General features: G+C 30.2%; 1 protein-coding gene and 1 pseudogene across 2 annotated transcripts; one reads left to right on the plus strand and one right to left on the minus strand.

The window, feature by feature from the left end:
• Positions 1-3877: 3877 nt before the first annotated feature.
• On the minus strand, positions 3878-10384 carry LOC146919654 (Phototropic-responsive NPH3 family protein). Its single transcript, XM_085713085.1, has 4 exons — positions 9982-10384; positions 9781-9850; positions 6844-7335; positions 3878-4825 (listed from the first exon to the last, which is right to left on the minus strand). The coding sequence occupies exons 1-4, from the start codon at positions 10119-10121 to the stop codon at positions 4103-4105; spliced, it is 1425 nt and encodes a 474-aa protein (XP_085569211.1). The 5' UTR covers positions 10122-10384; the 3' UTR covers positions 3878-4102.
• Positions 10385-11793: 1409 nt separating this feature from the next.
• Positions 11794-12436, plus strand: LOC146919655 (large ribosomal subunit protein uL24z pseudogene; annotated as a pseudogene). The gene has a single exon (XR_015011569.1). The product of XR_015011569.1 is annotated as a large ribosomal subunit protein uL24z pseudogene (transcript).
• The last annotated feature ends 2381 nt before the right edge of the window (positions 12437-14817 follow it).

Consider the following 14817-nt stretch of genomic DNA (forward strand, 5'->3'; position numbering starts at 1 on the left):
ATGGTTTGCAAATTATTCCCTCCTAGGACATTAACCAAATCAAGCAACAATTGATTGATGTTTGATCTAGCTTCTCTAACAACTCTTTGATGCGCTGGCACCTTTACAACGTCTTTTTCATACCTCTGTATAAAGGAATGAAGACTTGAAGATTATAAGAGAATCTGCAATATTTTTACGTGTGCCAAAACTCTGTCAAAATCATTGTGCATCAAACACTTATAATCTCTTATAAATTTTCATATCTTAGAAATTCTTAAGTCATTGAGTATGAACTGTTTTGTATTGAGAACACCAGTGATTGTATATCAAGTGTTCAACCAAACAGCTATTTCTTTGTAATTTTTGTTTGTTAGGAAGTCAATTTAGGAAGTCAATTGCTTATGTGCTTGAGCATAGGAAGTCTCTTGTTTGTGTGCTTGAGCAATTGTAATCTTGTGTGATTATAGTGAAAAATCTCCTTGGAAGTGCAAGGGGACTAGACTAATTCCGAATTGTGAAAGAGACCAAGATATCTGCTTGTATCTCTCTCTCTCTCTCTCTCTCTCTCTCTCTCTCTCTCTCTCTCTCTCTCTCTCTCTCTCTCTCTCTCTATTATCTGCTGCATTTGACTCAGATCATTGTTTTAGATTCTGAACTCTATCAGACTCTCAACTTTAAACTTAGTTAAAAAGAAGAAAAAACTAACACAATTCAACCCATTTCTTGTGTTTTTCTCACCTTCAGTAATAGCTATTTTAACTAAATATATGCTCATGTTTACTAAAAATAAAAAATTATGTTTTCCTTAAAATAAAAAATAAAAAAAAGAGTGTTATTTGAACAACCATAATATACAAAGAAAAAATAGATATTTGCACGAAAACCAAAGCAACATAGAAATAAAGTAAACAATAATGTGAGTATGAGAGAGAAAGTTGCCACAAAATGGATGTTCAAATATCATTCCTAAAAAAAATGTTACATTTACCTAAAAATATATTATGTTATGTTTAATTTTGTTTTAAAGTCTAAAAACAAAATTTTGTTTTATTCTCCTTTAAAAAAAGTGTTTTATTTTGGGTCGTTACGTTTAATTTTGTTTCAGAGGTCACACTTAACTTTTTTTGTTTTTTTTAAAGGTTTTGTTTAATTTTTTTTATGAAGTCTAAAAACTAAAATAAAATAAATTTTAAATAAAACATTAGCCAATTTATGATTTTAAATATACGAAAGACATATTAAATTAATATATGTAAACTATTAAATTTTAAATATCAATTGATACAAATTTTATAATGAATTAAAAATACTATTTTATGTCATTTTACGTTTATGAGCTAGTTGAACCGATAATTTTATCAAACACTTCAACTAACTTATCAGTCATCCGTCATCATCCATCAGTCATCAGCTATATCCTCTTTTTTTACCAATAAGAGCCAAAATATACAATACAACCATCAAAACCACCAAAGAAAAGTATCATCCATTCTTAAGTACATGTTAAAGTCAGCCACTACATACATACATGTCATTCTAGAAGACACTTTAATGTTTGAGTATATATATTCTAAATTGATAGAATGAATTCAAATGTAACAGCATAGAGAGTAAGAAATTTTGAAAAATGTTAAAGACGTTTATGGAATCAAAAGATTTTAATTTTGTGCATAATGTATGACACTTTTTAGTGTAACGTTTATATTTAAATAATTTAAAAAGCAGTTAGGGAAAAAACAAAATAAAATAAAAGTGACGAATTCATACAAAGAATCTTTAAAAAAAAAAAAGGAGACTAATAACATAAATAAAAAGGGAACAAACATAAAAATTTGCTTTGAATATTCTCCGATGAATAGCAATCATAAACAATGCTCACATTTTTTTTAAAGATAAAAGGGTTTTTTGCTAAAAAAAAAAGAAGAAGATAAAATGATTTAATGATGTGATCAATTTCTTTATCATTTAATTTATGTCGTTGTTGTGTGTGTGCTTAAAGAATTTTATATGCATTTGTGGCCATGTAAGTCTTTCTCTTACGGTGAAGCTTGACTAAGTCATTAAGGCCACACTATAAATTATAAAACAAATCTATCTATTCAATTAATAATTTTTTTTTTAGGAAATCTATTCAACTAATAATTGTTAGGTTGGATTCCTTCAAAAAGAAAAGATTAAGTTGGATACCGTATATAAATCCAGATCGTCCACTTGTGTGTGTATTTTCAAATGTTGTTACTTCGTTTATCTACCAAAAAAGAATAAAAATTAATAATATTTTAATTTTACCAATGAATATATTGTAAAATGAGAACCCCAATTTCAATCAAAAACACAAAAATGAAAACCCCCAAATTTCTCAATTCTAATGAGAAGCAAGATCCCCACAATCACACATGAAACCAGAAGTTTTGATTTCCTTCTCAATTTGTTGATTTTTATTGACTTTGAAAATGAAAAAGAAATTATTTAATATTTTTAGAGTATGAAAACCGAAGAGAATGATTATGATGTATATTTATTTATTTTTAAAAATGATATATAATATTTAAATATATAAATATTTTTCTTCTTCAAAATTTATATATGTGCCTACGGTACTTCAAATTTTTGAGTCCGTCCTTGAAGGTGCAAACAACTCTATAGAGCTAATTGTGGTGATTGTTGTTGAAATTTGTTTTGTCTAGGCCCTTTCGCACCCCTTGCGCGAAAGTGTCTAGTTGTGTTTTCTAATATATCATTTTGGCTTTTCCCAAAAAAACTCTATAGAGCTAATTTGGAGGCCCAAAATATTTATTTTATATATAATACACATAAAAAATAATATAAATGAATAACGTGGTTATATTTAATCAATTTCACATGATTTGTTTGGTGGTATACTTGTGTGCTGCAATTCCATTTGTCCAGAGTTCAACTCCCAGGTTAGGAATGTGATTTTTTTTTTGTTCAACTCCCAGGCTAGGAATGTGATTTTTTTTTCTTGTAATTTTTTTAGTTCATACTTGTTGTATCAAATAACAAAGTTCTTTCAACTCCCAGGCTAGGAATGTGATTTTTATTCCAATTGTCCAGAGTTCAACTCCCAGGCTAGGAATGTGATTTTTTTTTTCTTGTAATTTTTTTAGTTCATACTTGTTGTATCAAATAACAAAGTTCTTTCAATCCCCAGGCTAGGAATGTGATTTTTATTCCAATTGTCCAGAGTTCAACTCCCAGGCTAGGAATGTGATTTTTTTTTTTCTTGTAATTTTTTTAGTTCATACTTGTTGTATCAAATAACAAAGTTCTTTCAACTCCCAGGCTAGGAATGTGATTTTTTTTTTCTTGTAATTTTTTTAGTTCTTGTATCAAATAACAAAGTTCTAACAAAAAAACATTATAAACTTACTGGAATATGAATTTTTTTTTGTGTTAGTGACATGATTTTTTTATATTTACAGATTTTATTTTCAATTAAATAAGAGATTACTCTTTAAACAAAAAAAAAATTAGGGTCATATTTTAACAATAAGAGTTGGACCTTCAATTTCATCGGGACGACCCTGCCTCTATAAACCTATAGCAGAAATTTGTTGCACTCAATGTCATTCCCTTCAGGACACGTTCCTTGAGAGGAATTAACGTTTTACTTACACTCAACCATTTCATTATTTTACTATTCTCATCAATTTAAATGTTTTGAATTCAAAACTGATCCTTCAGAAAGAAAATGTTAATAGGACTCATTGTCTATAAATTGTGCGAATTTACTTCACACGTCATTTTGATCTTTGGATAAGGTATATTCTAATTATTGAATTAATTCAAATGGAACATATTGAATTAATTCAAATGTAACAACATGGGTAAATAAGAATTTTAAAAAAAAAAAACATCCTCTCAAAAGAAAGAATTTTAAAACACAATATAAACTTTTAGGTTTAGATAATGTAAAACAACATTAAGAAAAAAAGAAATGAAATAAAAAAAGTGACGAATTAATTAATATGGCTTAGACCTAGCTATTAGGACAAAAATAAAATCTTTCAAAAAACTTATAAAGACTAATATTTTACAGCAAGAAAGCTTGAATATATATTCTCCGATGAACAGCAACACTACTCTCAATCAGTCACAGTCATTGGTGATCCTTCAAATTTGATGAAGAATTTGAAATCTTGAAAGTATTCTTGAGCCCAGTAATGAACCTATGGCGAAAACTTGTACCACTCTTTGTTGGAGTAACACTTTCTTCATGACATGATCCTAAGGAACAATCAACGTTATATTTGTACCTAACACTTTCATTATTTTTCTTGATCATGTTATCAAGTACAAAACCAGAGGAAGAAATAGAGCCTCTTCCACCTCTTTGTATTTTACTGTTTTCATCATTTGGAACAAAATGAAAACTCGCGGAACGTTCTGAATTCAAGACACTATTGCTTTGTTCCTTCTCTTTCTCCTTCACTTCTTCAGCTTGATGATCCTGAAGAAACTTCTTCATGCAACTAAGCTCTTTCTCAAGGCTTTGAATACGCGAGTAGGTTGAATTCATAGCTTCTTTTAGTTGTGCATTTTGGCGAAGAGTGGTGTCGAGTTGGAGAAATTCTCTAAGTGTGGTTCTTTGTACTTCTACATGTTGTCGAGCATTAGTGGTGGTGGTAGTAGTAGTTGCTGCTTCAGTAATTGAGCGGCGAGTGGTGAGGTGTTCGACAAGAATTGCTCGAACGATGAATCTTAGTGGCATTATGGGGTTTTGAACACATTCCACTAGGGTACGAGGTGAGAGCTTAGTACAATCTATTGAATTGCATATTTCTGTTTTTTGTTCTTCTGTTACTTTGCCATGCTTGTTTTCCTTCACACATATAGCAAACAACATCCATGAATTGAAAAATCAGTAATATTAATAACTAAAGTGGAACATTGAACATTATTGTTATGCTACTAAGGTTACACTATTTTAGACTTGTTTATTTTTATTTTTGTTCAGGTTTATGTACAGCGAGTAAACAAATTCATTATCAAAATTGTAAGCAACTGCACAATAGTTCTTCACTTTTGCAAATGAATAAAAACATCAAAAAATTGTAAAACGTTATTTAAAATGGTTTCATCGGTTAACTTCTATCATTATAGACTATGATGTGGAACATAAACTAGACATCTCTCATTGCACATCGATCTTAAGTGACCACACCAATGCGAACTAACAAGAACCTAATTGGTCCACAAAATTTGGGTCAATTCAGTGATGAACTTGTTAATAAAACTTGAGTTGTCAAAAAAAAAAAAAGTGCAGATACTAAGATGCCCAAATTTCATAGGAAAGTTAGTACAGTGTGGTGAGGTTGATGTAAGATCAAAGTAAAAGCCACACATTCAATTAATGTGCTACATCGTAGTAGTACTTAACGGGAAAAGTTAATAGAGGAACCATTTCTATTTTGACTAACACTTTACAATTTTGATGACATGTTTATCAATTTGCAAACACAAGGTAAAAGTTAATAGAGGAATCATTTTGATTTTGACTAACATTTTACAATTTCAATGACATATTTATCAATTTGCAAATATGAAGGACTATTTTGACTAATGCTTACGATTTTAAAATTGTATTTGTCTATTTACCTATTTATATTTAAGGTTAATCTTTATGCAAATATAAATTCACATAAAGAGTGCCAATTATTAAAATAATGATATTGATTATGAGTGCCAATTGATTAATGGTTTTTCTGATCAATATTTGATATAACAAATATTTATAAATTAAAAGTATTCAATTTATAAAATAGTTTATACTATATAGATCTTTCAAAAAAAAAATACTATATAGAGAATACTAAGCTTAAACTTAATTAAATTTCGGGTTTAATTTGTATACATTATCACAGTGTAAAGTTATTTTATATTGTTGATCAATCATTTGATTAATGGTTTTTCTGATCAATATTTGATATAACAAATATTTATAAATTAAAAGTATTCAATTTATAAAATAGTTTATACTATATAGATCTTTCAAAAAAAAAATACTATATAGAGAATACTAAGCTTAAACTTAATTAAATTTCGGGTTTAATTTGTATACATTATCACAGTGTAAAGTTATTTTATATTGTTGATCAATCATAATCGTTGATCATTAAAAGCAATTCAATTTATTCATCTTTTTTATAAAAATAAAATTGAGCGATGGTGATATGTTGACAACATATACAAATTAAACAATTATATTTTTTGCTAATGATTTTTGTGCCTATATAGTTTCAATTGCTTCATTTTTATCGTAGATCTCGAGTCCAATTCTCATATTACAATCTTTGACTCGACTCTCATACTATGTTAAATGAGTTTTGAATCTAATCTTAAAAGCTAGTTTAAAGGATGGGTTTAAAGGATGGGGTGCCCAAACAAGTTTATACATCCAAGTGAAACTAAGCATGGGGCATCAATACAAATTAATCTATGTCAATGTTTTTAACATGTCTTTTACATTCCTTTAGAAAAATATGTCTCTTTTATAAGTTTTTTTTTTAATATGTTTAGACTTTAGAGCTTTGAAAATTAATCTATGTCAATGTTTTTTTTTCTAAATTCAGTCAATATTACTATCTCAATTGTAAATTGAAAAGTACCACTAAATAGAGTATTGATATATGAATCCAATTTTAAGGTTAAGCCCAAATTTAATATCAAAAAAATGTAGCCTAAACGTCTAAGAAAACTAATCTTGAGATTTATTGCATGTGATGCAAGAAAAATTGTAGATGATGCAAGAAAAATGTCTAGTAGTTTGGTTTGGCCATTCCATCATACTAGATGTCACACATATACACAGAGAAAAAGATGATGACATATGTCACGTACCTTGAGATAAAGATCGACCAACTTGTACAAAACATCATGGTTGACCAACCTTCCATTCAACGAACAAACAACCATTTGAAAATCTCTCAGCTGCATTTCTACAATGAAATCCAAAACACTATCATCAACATCATCGTTTTCCCAAATCAATGCTTCAATACATCTACTACCGAGAGACGACGTGGTTTCAGCTTCAGGAAACAAAGCCATGCACGAACGAAGAACCGTTAACCCTTCCATGCAAACAATTCTTTGAAAATAAGATTCTGCCACGTCACGTAGATTAATGTCCCCTTCTTTCATTCCTAGTAACTCTGCTGCCGTTATAACGGCTGCAATGTTTGTTGGTGTTAAATGGATTTTACGGTTGTAACAAAATTCTGCAACGGTTGTGAATGTTGAAGCTGTTATGTTTAACGGTGGGGAGAGTGTGAAGTCTGAAAGGGATGTTAGGTGGCGTTTTAGATATGAGCTTCTTGATATGAAACGTTCCTGAAAAAAGAGAAACATAGTAAGGTATATATCATCTCACAGACACAAGACACGACACAGATATGTCTGACACTAATAATAATTTGAAAAATGACATAATTTAATACTCCCTCCGTCCCTTAATGTAACCACCCATTTGATTTTATTTTTGTCCCTAAATGTAACCCCCTTTTCAAATTACTAGATGCATTTATTACTTTTTTCCTAAACATACCCCTAATTAATACTACTAACTTGTCTTGAAATATGAATAGTCAAATTTAATACACATACAAACAAAGGACAATTTGGTAATATTAATACACAAAACAGACACATTAATTACACTGACAACTTTTCTTAAGAAATGTGAAAAATGCAAAGGGGGGTTACATTAAGGGACGGAGGAAGTATAATTGTATGTGTCGGTGTCCTGTGAGAAACGATATGTATCCAACACTGAAACACGTCTAATCCAGGACATGTTTCTTGGGGTATATTATATGGACATGTCGTTTAGTGATGAATCAATACAATAGTACTACTAGAACTCAATTACTACGACAATAAAGAAAGTGTATGGGTTATTGCACGTATTTTGATGGGATTAAAGGAATGTTACACTTTGTTGGGATTTTAAAAGTTGAACTTTAAAACACCTTTTCAGATGAAACAGAGCGTTACTCAGAGTGAAAAGGCTTTGCAAAATTTACATGTGGTCATTGGACAATTACTAGTGTGTTGTTTGTTTCTTTCATGTTCTAAAAAAGATATGAAAATGTTTTTGGATTTTTATGATTTTCATTATCCATGTCATCATCATTGATATAAAATGTAAGTAAAGTTTATTGTCCTCTCATAATCGTGACAGTCTTGATAGCATAATTGCTACTGATGAGTAATTCTCTAAAACATGGAATCTAAGAACAAATATTTATCCCTTTTGGCAATGGGAAACATGGAATCTAAAATAATACTAGGATAGGATTTTGGGTAAAAACAATTTTGATATCTAAATGTGTGAAGGATCGTCCTTATAATATATCAAAATTGTTATTAACACATTGTCGGTGTCGTTTTAGTTTGTTATTTTGTTCTTCTTATATAAGTCAATTTGGTCATAAAATGTGTTTTTCGTTAGTCAATTTAAACCTTAATAAAATTACAAACAAATGTAAACTTACGGTATGTACAATTTATATTTATTAAAAGACTATAATGCCATCATCTCACAGGTGGAACAAAAATGGTTGTTTGCCATACAATTTTATAATAATTTAAAGATCATAAATTTCTCAAAAAAAATAAAGGGGGATTATTACACACAAAATATGAAGTAACACAAATTTCTCTTATAAACTAATAAACGTAAAAAAGTTGAAATGAACTTACCATTGATTCTAGTAAGATAGTGCATTTTTTAACAAAAACCAAAAAGTTACTATATATAGTGGGGTTCTTGTTGTTTTCTTTAAGATGGGGAATCTGGGTTTTGAGTTATCCTAACCGAGGAGAATTTAAGCTTTTTTCACCGTAAAAGATGTCTATGATCGTGTGTGCATAACTGTAGATATGTAGTGTCCTTATTCAATTCTAAGAAGAGCTTAAGAAACCAGCTCCTCGTGTCAAATTTGGTTCCACATAGGACATGAGGCTGTTGATTCCAGGACCTACTGCTAGTTCTAGTTAGAGAGTAGTGTCTTCTACTGTTGGTGTGATATTTTCCATAGGTCCAATTGATTCATAAAGCATGTTTGGTAGGACATGTACCACTTTTAATTGGAATCTAAGTTGCAGTACAAAGCTTAATCAATCATATCATATCGTATAATTTCAAACAAACACTACCCCAATAATTTAACTCATGATATCACACCAACCCTAAAATTAGCAAATTTTACTATAATTTCGTTTTTGTGAAATTATAGCTCCTGGTTTCCGGCATTGATGTTCCCTTGAAATCAATTGTCATATCCTTTCGCTTATCAAAAAAAAAAAAAATTGTCATATCCTTTCAAATATTTCCTTAAATAAAAATTAGTGCAGCTAAAAAAAGTCTACTCCTTAAGGTTGTAGCGAATTAGGTGAGCAATTAATTTGATCCAAATATTGAAACTACATCTAGATGTATAAGGACTTGTAAAAAAAAAAAAATCTAGATATATAAGGAATTAAACTATTTCGATTGAAAACAAGGGAGGATCATGGTTTTAAATTGCGATCTTCAAATGTAATTGCATCTACAACATAACCAGATTTAGAAGTTTCAGGGTGGTCTCACAACTGCAATTGTGGTCGCATTTGTCCACATTTTACCACAATATAAAGATTCACCGCGCAAACCTAGCCGCAATTTAGAACCAATGGTAAAAAGATTAAAGGGCATTGTGTTAAATACTATCATGCTAATAGCTAATTACTACTAATAAAAAACAAATAACTGACATCAATGGTGAATCAACAAACCTTATGGAGACGAAAACAAGTTCCTTCTACACGTATCAAAACATCTGTTTCACATCCAGAATCGATGGACCTAAATAAAATCATCATAATTATTTTGTATTTAGAGAAAAAATATATACATGAATGAATATGCAGGGGATTTTTTTACAGAAAAAAAAAAGTAAGAAAAAGGAAAGAAGGAGAGAAAGAAAGAGTACCAACCAAGCATTAACTATGGAGTAAAGTGATGGAGGAGAGGATGAAAAAGAAGGTGAAAGTGAAGGAGAAGAAGAAGTGGAGGAGAATTCACGTTCTTCCTCGTAGATGGTTTCAATGACACCAATTTGGTTCCAACCCTTCATTTGTGTCCCCTGTTTCAATTCCTTTGAATTGAATCACACTCTACAAATCACAGTTTTCAATATTGTCTGAATAATAATAATAATAATAATAATGGTGCAGGCAGCTACTACTGGTATTTCTTCCATGGAGTACGTTTTTGGGAGGTCATATTAAATATGGTTTGGGATGGGTATTAATGACACATGTGATGGCTCTTAAATGCTCACTTTAATTTGGTTTAGCTTTTTTCGTTTTCATTTTTATGTCATCAAATAAAATCCCTATATTTCAGATGTTGACAATATCTTCATTGATTTTTTTCAAAAAAAAAATCTCTTGATTTTGTTTTTTTTATTACATCTCAAATTGATTTTTATTTCCTTCATTTTTTTATTGTTGAAGAAACCTAATAATTCGACATGCTTCATATTAACTAAAACTTAATCCTCATTTGAGTATAATCACTTGATTTTTTTTTCTAAATAAACAATTACATTTTATTAGAATTGTTTGTCCATGTACAATTGAGTATGGATTGTAACCAAAAAAAAAGTAAAAAAAATACAATAGAGCATATGGATTACGAGTGGAGTTTTCTCAATCCAGTAAAACTATTTCTTTTTTCACCCTATAGATTTTTTTTTTTACATTCTAAAAAGTTCGGATTATATAATCCAAAAAATGTAAAACATATTCCACTCGTGTATATTTTAGCATTTCTTGCAAACCATATAAAATCAATGACATTGGATATCAAAGCTAAGTTTTCTTCGTCTGTTATTCCAATCACATGTGTTAGCCCATCTGAGAATTCTAACTTAGTGCAAGAGTTATAATTAATGCTTGGGGGAGAACTAAACCAAATTCTTTTAACCCATTCAAACCCTTCGTCATATGGACTACCAATATAGATATCTAGTGTTTGTAGTTCCTCCTCTATATGTTGCAACTGGACATCATCGTCATTCAGCGCATCCTCCTCATGGTCAGAAACATACTCATCCTCGTTTGGATGCTAGTATTGGTGTTGAAGCTCATGCACATGAGATGGTTAGGATCCATCAATATTACGTCCCATGCTCGTACTTTTTCTTACTTTGCCTTCCGCTTTCATCTAGGAGATGTAGTCATAGTAGGTATATCGTGTCTAATACGATTCAGTTGTTGGTCCATATCTCAAACATTCACAATCACATATACAAATCAACAAAATTACTATATGAACAACCTGATTTAGATAATATAATCCAAACGGGTATGGCTTTCAGAAAGAAACAAGATGAATCAAAGAACAATACATTGAAGGAATGTGACCATACATTGTGTTTGATGTTTAAAAATGTTTGAAATGCAATGATTTGGCGCAAAAAAATCTTCAAGAATAACACAATGTAGAAGTTTTGTATTTTGGGTAGTGAAACGGTTGAAAATGAGGAATGTTTTCGAGTTAGGCTTAAATATAAGAAGAATTTAAATTATATAATTCAAAAATGTCCAAAAAGGAGTTCAATTATATAATCTGAACAAAATAGTTTCAAAATATTAGAGAGCGCGTAAGAAAAGAGAACGGTGGGAAAAGAAATTTCCAACTAAAAAACTTACAAAAGTTGGTTAAGGCCCAATAACTTGTTCAAAACGGGTACAACCCAACCCAAAAACAACACATATATTCAAAGAAAAAAAGCGAAACACAAAACCCTAATTTCAGAACAAAGGGGTGAACCAGAGAAAACACAATGAAGTTCAACCCTAGGGTTTCAAGCAGCCGTCGCAAGAGCCGCAAGGCTCATTTCACCGCCCCATCAAGCGTCCGTCGTGTTTTGATGAGCGCACCTCTCTCCGGTGACCTCCGTTCAAAGTACAACGTGCGTTCTCTTCCCGTTCGTAAGGATGATGAAGTTCAGGTAGTGAGAGGAACCTTCAAGGGACGTGAAGGGAAGGTTGTGCAAGTTTATCGCAGGAAATGGGTGATTCATATTGAGAGGATTACACGTGAGAAGGTTAATGGTCAAACTGTGAATGTTGGTGTTGATCCTTCAAAGGTTGTGATTACCAAGATTCGTTTGGATAAGGATAGGAAAAGCTTGCTTGATCGTAAGGCGAAGGGTCGTGCCGCTGCTGATAAGGAAAAGGGTACCAAGTTTGCTCCTGAAGACATTATGCAAAACGTTGATTAGTTTAATTATATTATTAATTTTGGTTGTATTTTTGTTCCTAGAACTTGATTTTGTTGGTGGTTTGAATGTTTTGTGGTTTAGATCTGAATTATTTGCAGAATTTTGGGAAGTTTATGTTTTGTTTAATTTATGAAATGCTTGACATTATCACTGTTAAAGTTTGTTATGTTCTGTTTTATTTAGCTGTTTTTAGTTTTATACCTCTTCTATTAATTGTGGTTTTTTTTTTTTTTTTTGAGTTGTGTTATTCCTTTGCATTTAAGGGCAGAGCTTAGATTGTTGAAATTGGTTAATTTTAGATGGAGAGCTTAGATTGTTGAGTTTAAATAATTTTAGGGGCAGAGCTCACAAGAATGCAGTTACATTTTAAGCTAAACATAGTTATTTTTGTAGAGGAAGCTAAACATAGTTTATGTAGAATGCATTGTTGATATTTATATAAATATTGTAATTCTATGTTGTCAATTGCTACTTGGCGAGTGGACTGTGTCCACTGCAATGTATTCTCCCAGCTAGCCATATGGTATTCAGGGGTGGCATTTGCGGTCGAGAGCTGTGTGCAAATCAATGTTATATTGCACTTTAGGGGCCGCAATTAGTTAATTTTAAGGGCATATCCTAGACTATTTTAATTAATTTTAGGGGTAGAGCTAACAAGAATCTAGTTGTTTTAAGTTAAATAAAGTTTTTGTGGAATAAACAGGGTTGGTATTTATTTATAGGCATATACTGTAATTTTATGTTAACTGTGATAGCGTTTGGCCGAGTGAACATGGTGTCAACTGTAATGTATTCTGCCAGCTATCCATGTTCTGCAGGTGCTGTGTTTGCTGCTGCTGTGAATTGTTCCCAATTTGGGGTGATATTGCACTATGACAGCTGCATTTAAGTAGAGGTGTCAATAGAGCCCCAAATTTCAAAGCCCACTTAAAAAAGCCCCCACCAAGCCCACTAAATTAAAGCCCCCTAATTGAAAAGAATTATTTGGGGCCAAGCCCACTATAAAATCTTTTTATTTGTGGGCCTAATAAAGCCCCATGTTATAATTTTTTTCTTAACAGTATGCAAAATAGCTTATTCGAAATAGTTTATTTATGCAAAACAACTTATTAGAATGACTTTTTAAAAACCGCTTATTCAAAACAACTTATTTATGCAAAACAGCTTATTCCGATCTCATTTTAAAAAACAACTTATTCAAAACAACTTATTTATGCAAAACAACATATTTATGCAAAACAACTTATTCAAAACAGCTTATTTATGCAAAACAGCTTATTCCAAACAACTTATTTATACAAATTAGCTTATTTGTGCAAAACAGCTTATTCAAAACAACTTATTTATACAAAACAGCTTATTTGTGCAAAACAGCTTATTCAAAACAGCTTATTTATACAAAACAGCTTAGCTTATTTATGCAAAACAGCTTATTCGAAACAACTTATTTATACAAAATAGCTTATTTGTGCAAAACAGTTTATTCAAAACAGCTTATTTATACAAAACAGCTTATTCCGATTTCATTTTAAAAAACAACTTATTCAAAACAATTTATTTATGCAAAACAACATATTTATGCAAAACAACTTATTCAAAACAACTTATTTATGCAAAACATCTTATTCGAAACAACTTATTTATACAAAATAGCTTATTTGTGCAAAACAACTTATTAGGATCACTTTTCTTAAAACTGCTTATTCGAAACAACCTATCTATGAAAAACAGCTTATTCAAAACAGCTTATTTATGCAAAACAGCTTATTACGATCTTATTTTAAAAAACAACTTATTCAAAACACGATATTTTTTTTAAAAACAGCTTATTTATGCAAAAACAACTTATTCAAAACAGCTTATTTGTGCAAAACATCTTATTTATGCAAAACAACTTACTCAAAACAGCTTATTTATGCAAAACAGCTTATTACGAATAAGTTGTTTTTTTCTTAAATAAGCTATTTTGCACAAATAAGCTGTTTTGAATAAGTTTTTTTGTATAAATAAGTTGTTTCGAATAAGCTGTTTTGCACAAATAAGCTGTTTTGTATAAACAAGTTGTTTCGAATAAGCTGTTTTGCATAAATAAGTTGTTTTGAATAAGTTGTTTTGCATAAATATGTTGTTTTGCATAAATAAGCTGTTTTGAATAAGCTGTTTTGCACAAATAAGCTGTTTTGTATAAATAAGTTGTTTTGAATAAGCTGTTTTGCACAAATAAGCTATTTTGTATAAATAAGTTGTTTCGACTAAGCTGTTTTGCATAAATAAGCTGTTTTGAATAAGTTGTTTTGCATAAATATGTTGTTTTGCATAAATAAGCTGTTTTGAATAAGCTGTTTTGCGCAAATAAGTTGGTTTGTATAAATAAGTTGTTTTGAATAAGCTGTTTTGCACAAATAAGCTATTTTGTATAAATAAGTTGTTTCGAATAAGCTGTTTTTGCATAAATAAGCTGTTTTGAATAAGCTGTTTTGCACAAATAAGCTGTTTTGTATAAATAAGTTGTTTTGAATAAGCTGTTTTGCACAAATAA

The sequence above is a fragment of the Medicago sativa genome, chromosome 5, assembly GCF_051527215.1.
Source record: "Medicago sativa cultivar Bolivia chromosome 5, Bolivia_mono, whole genome shotgun sequence".
Lineage (NCBI taxonomy): Eukaryota > Viridiplantae > Streptophyta > Magnoliopsida > Fabales > Fabaceae > Medicago > Medicago sativa.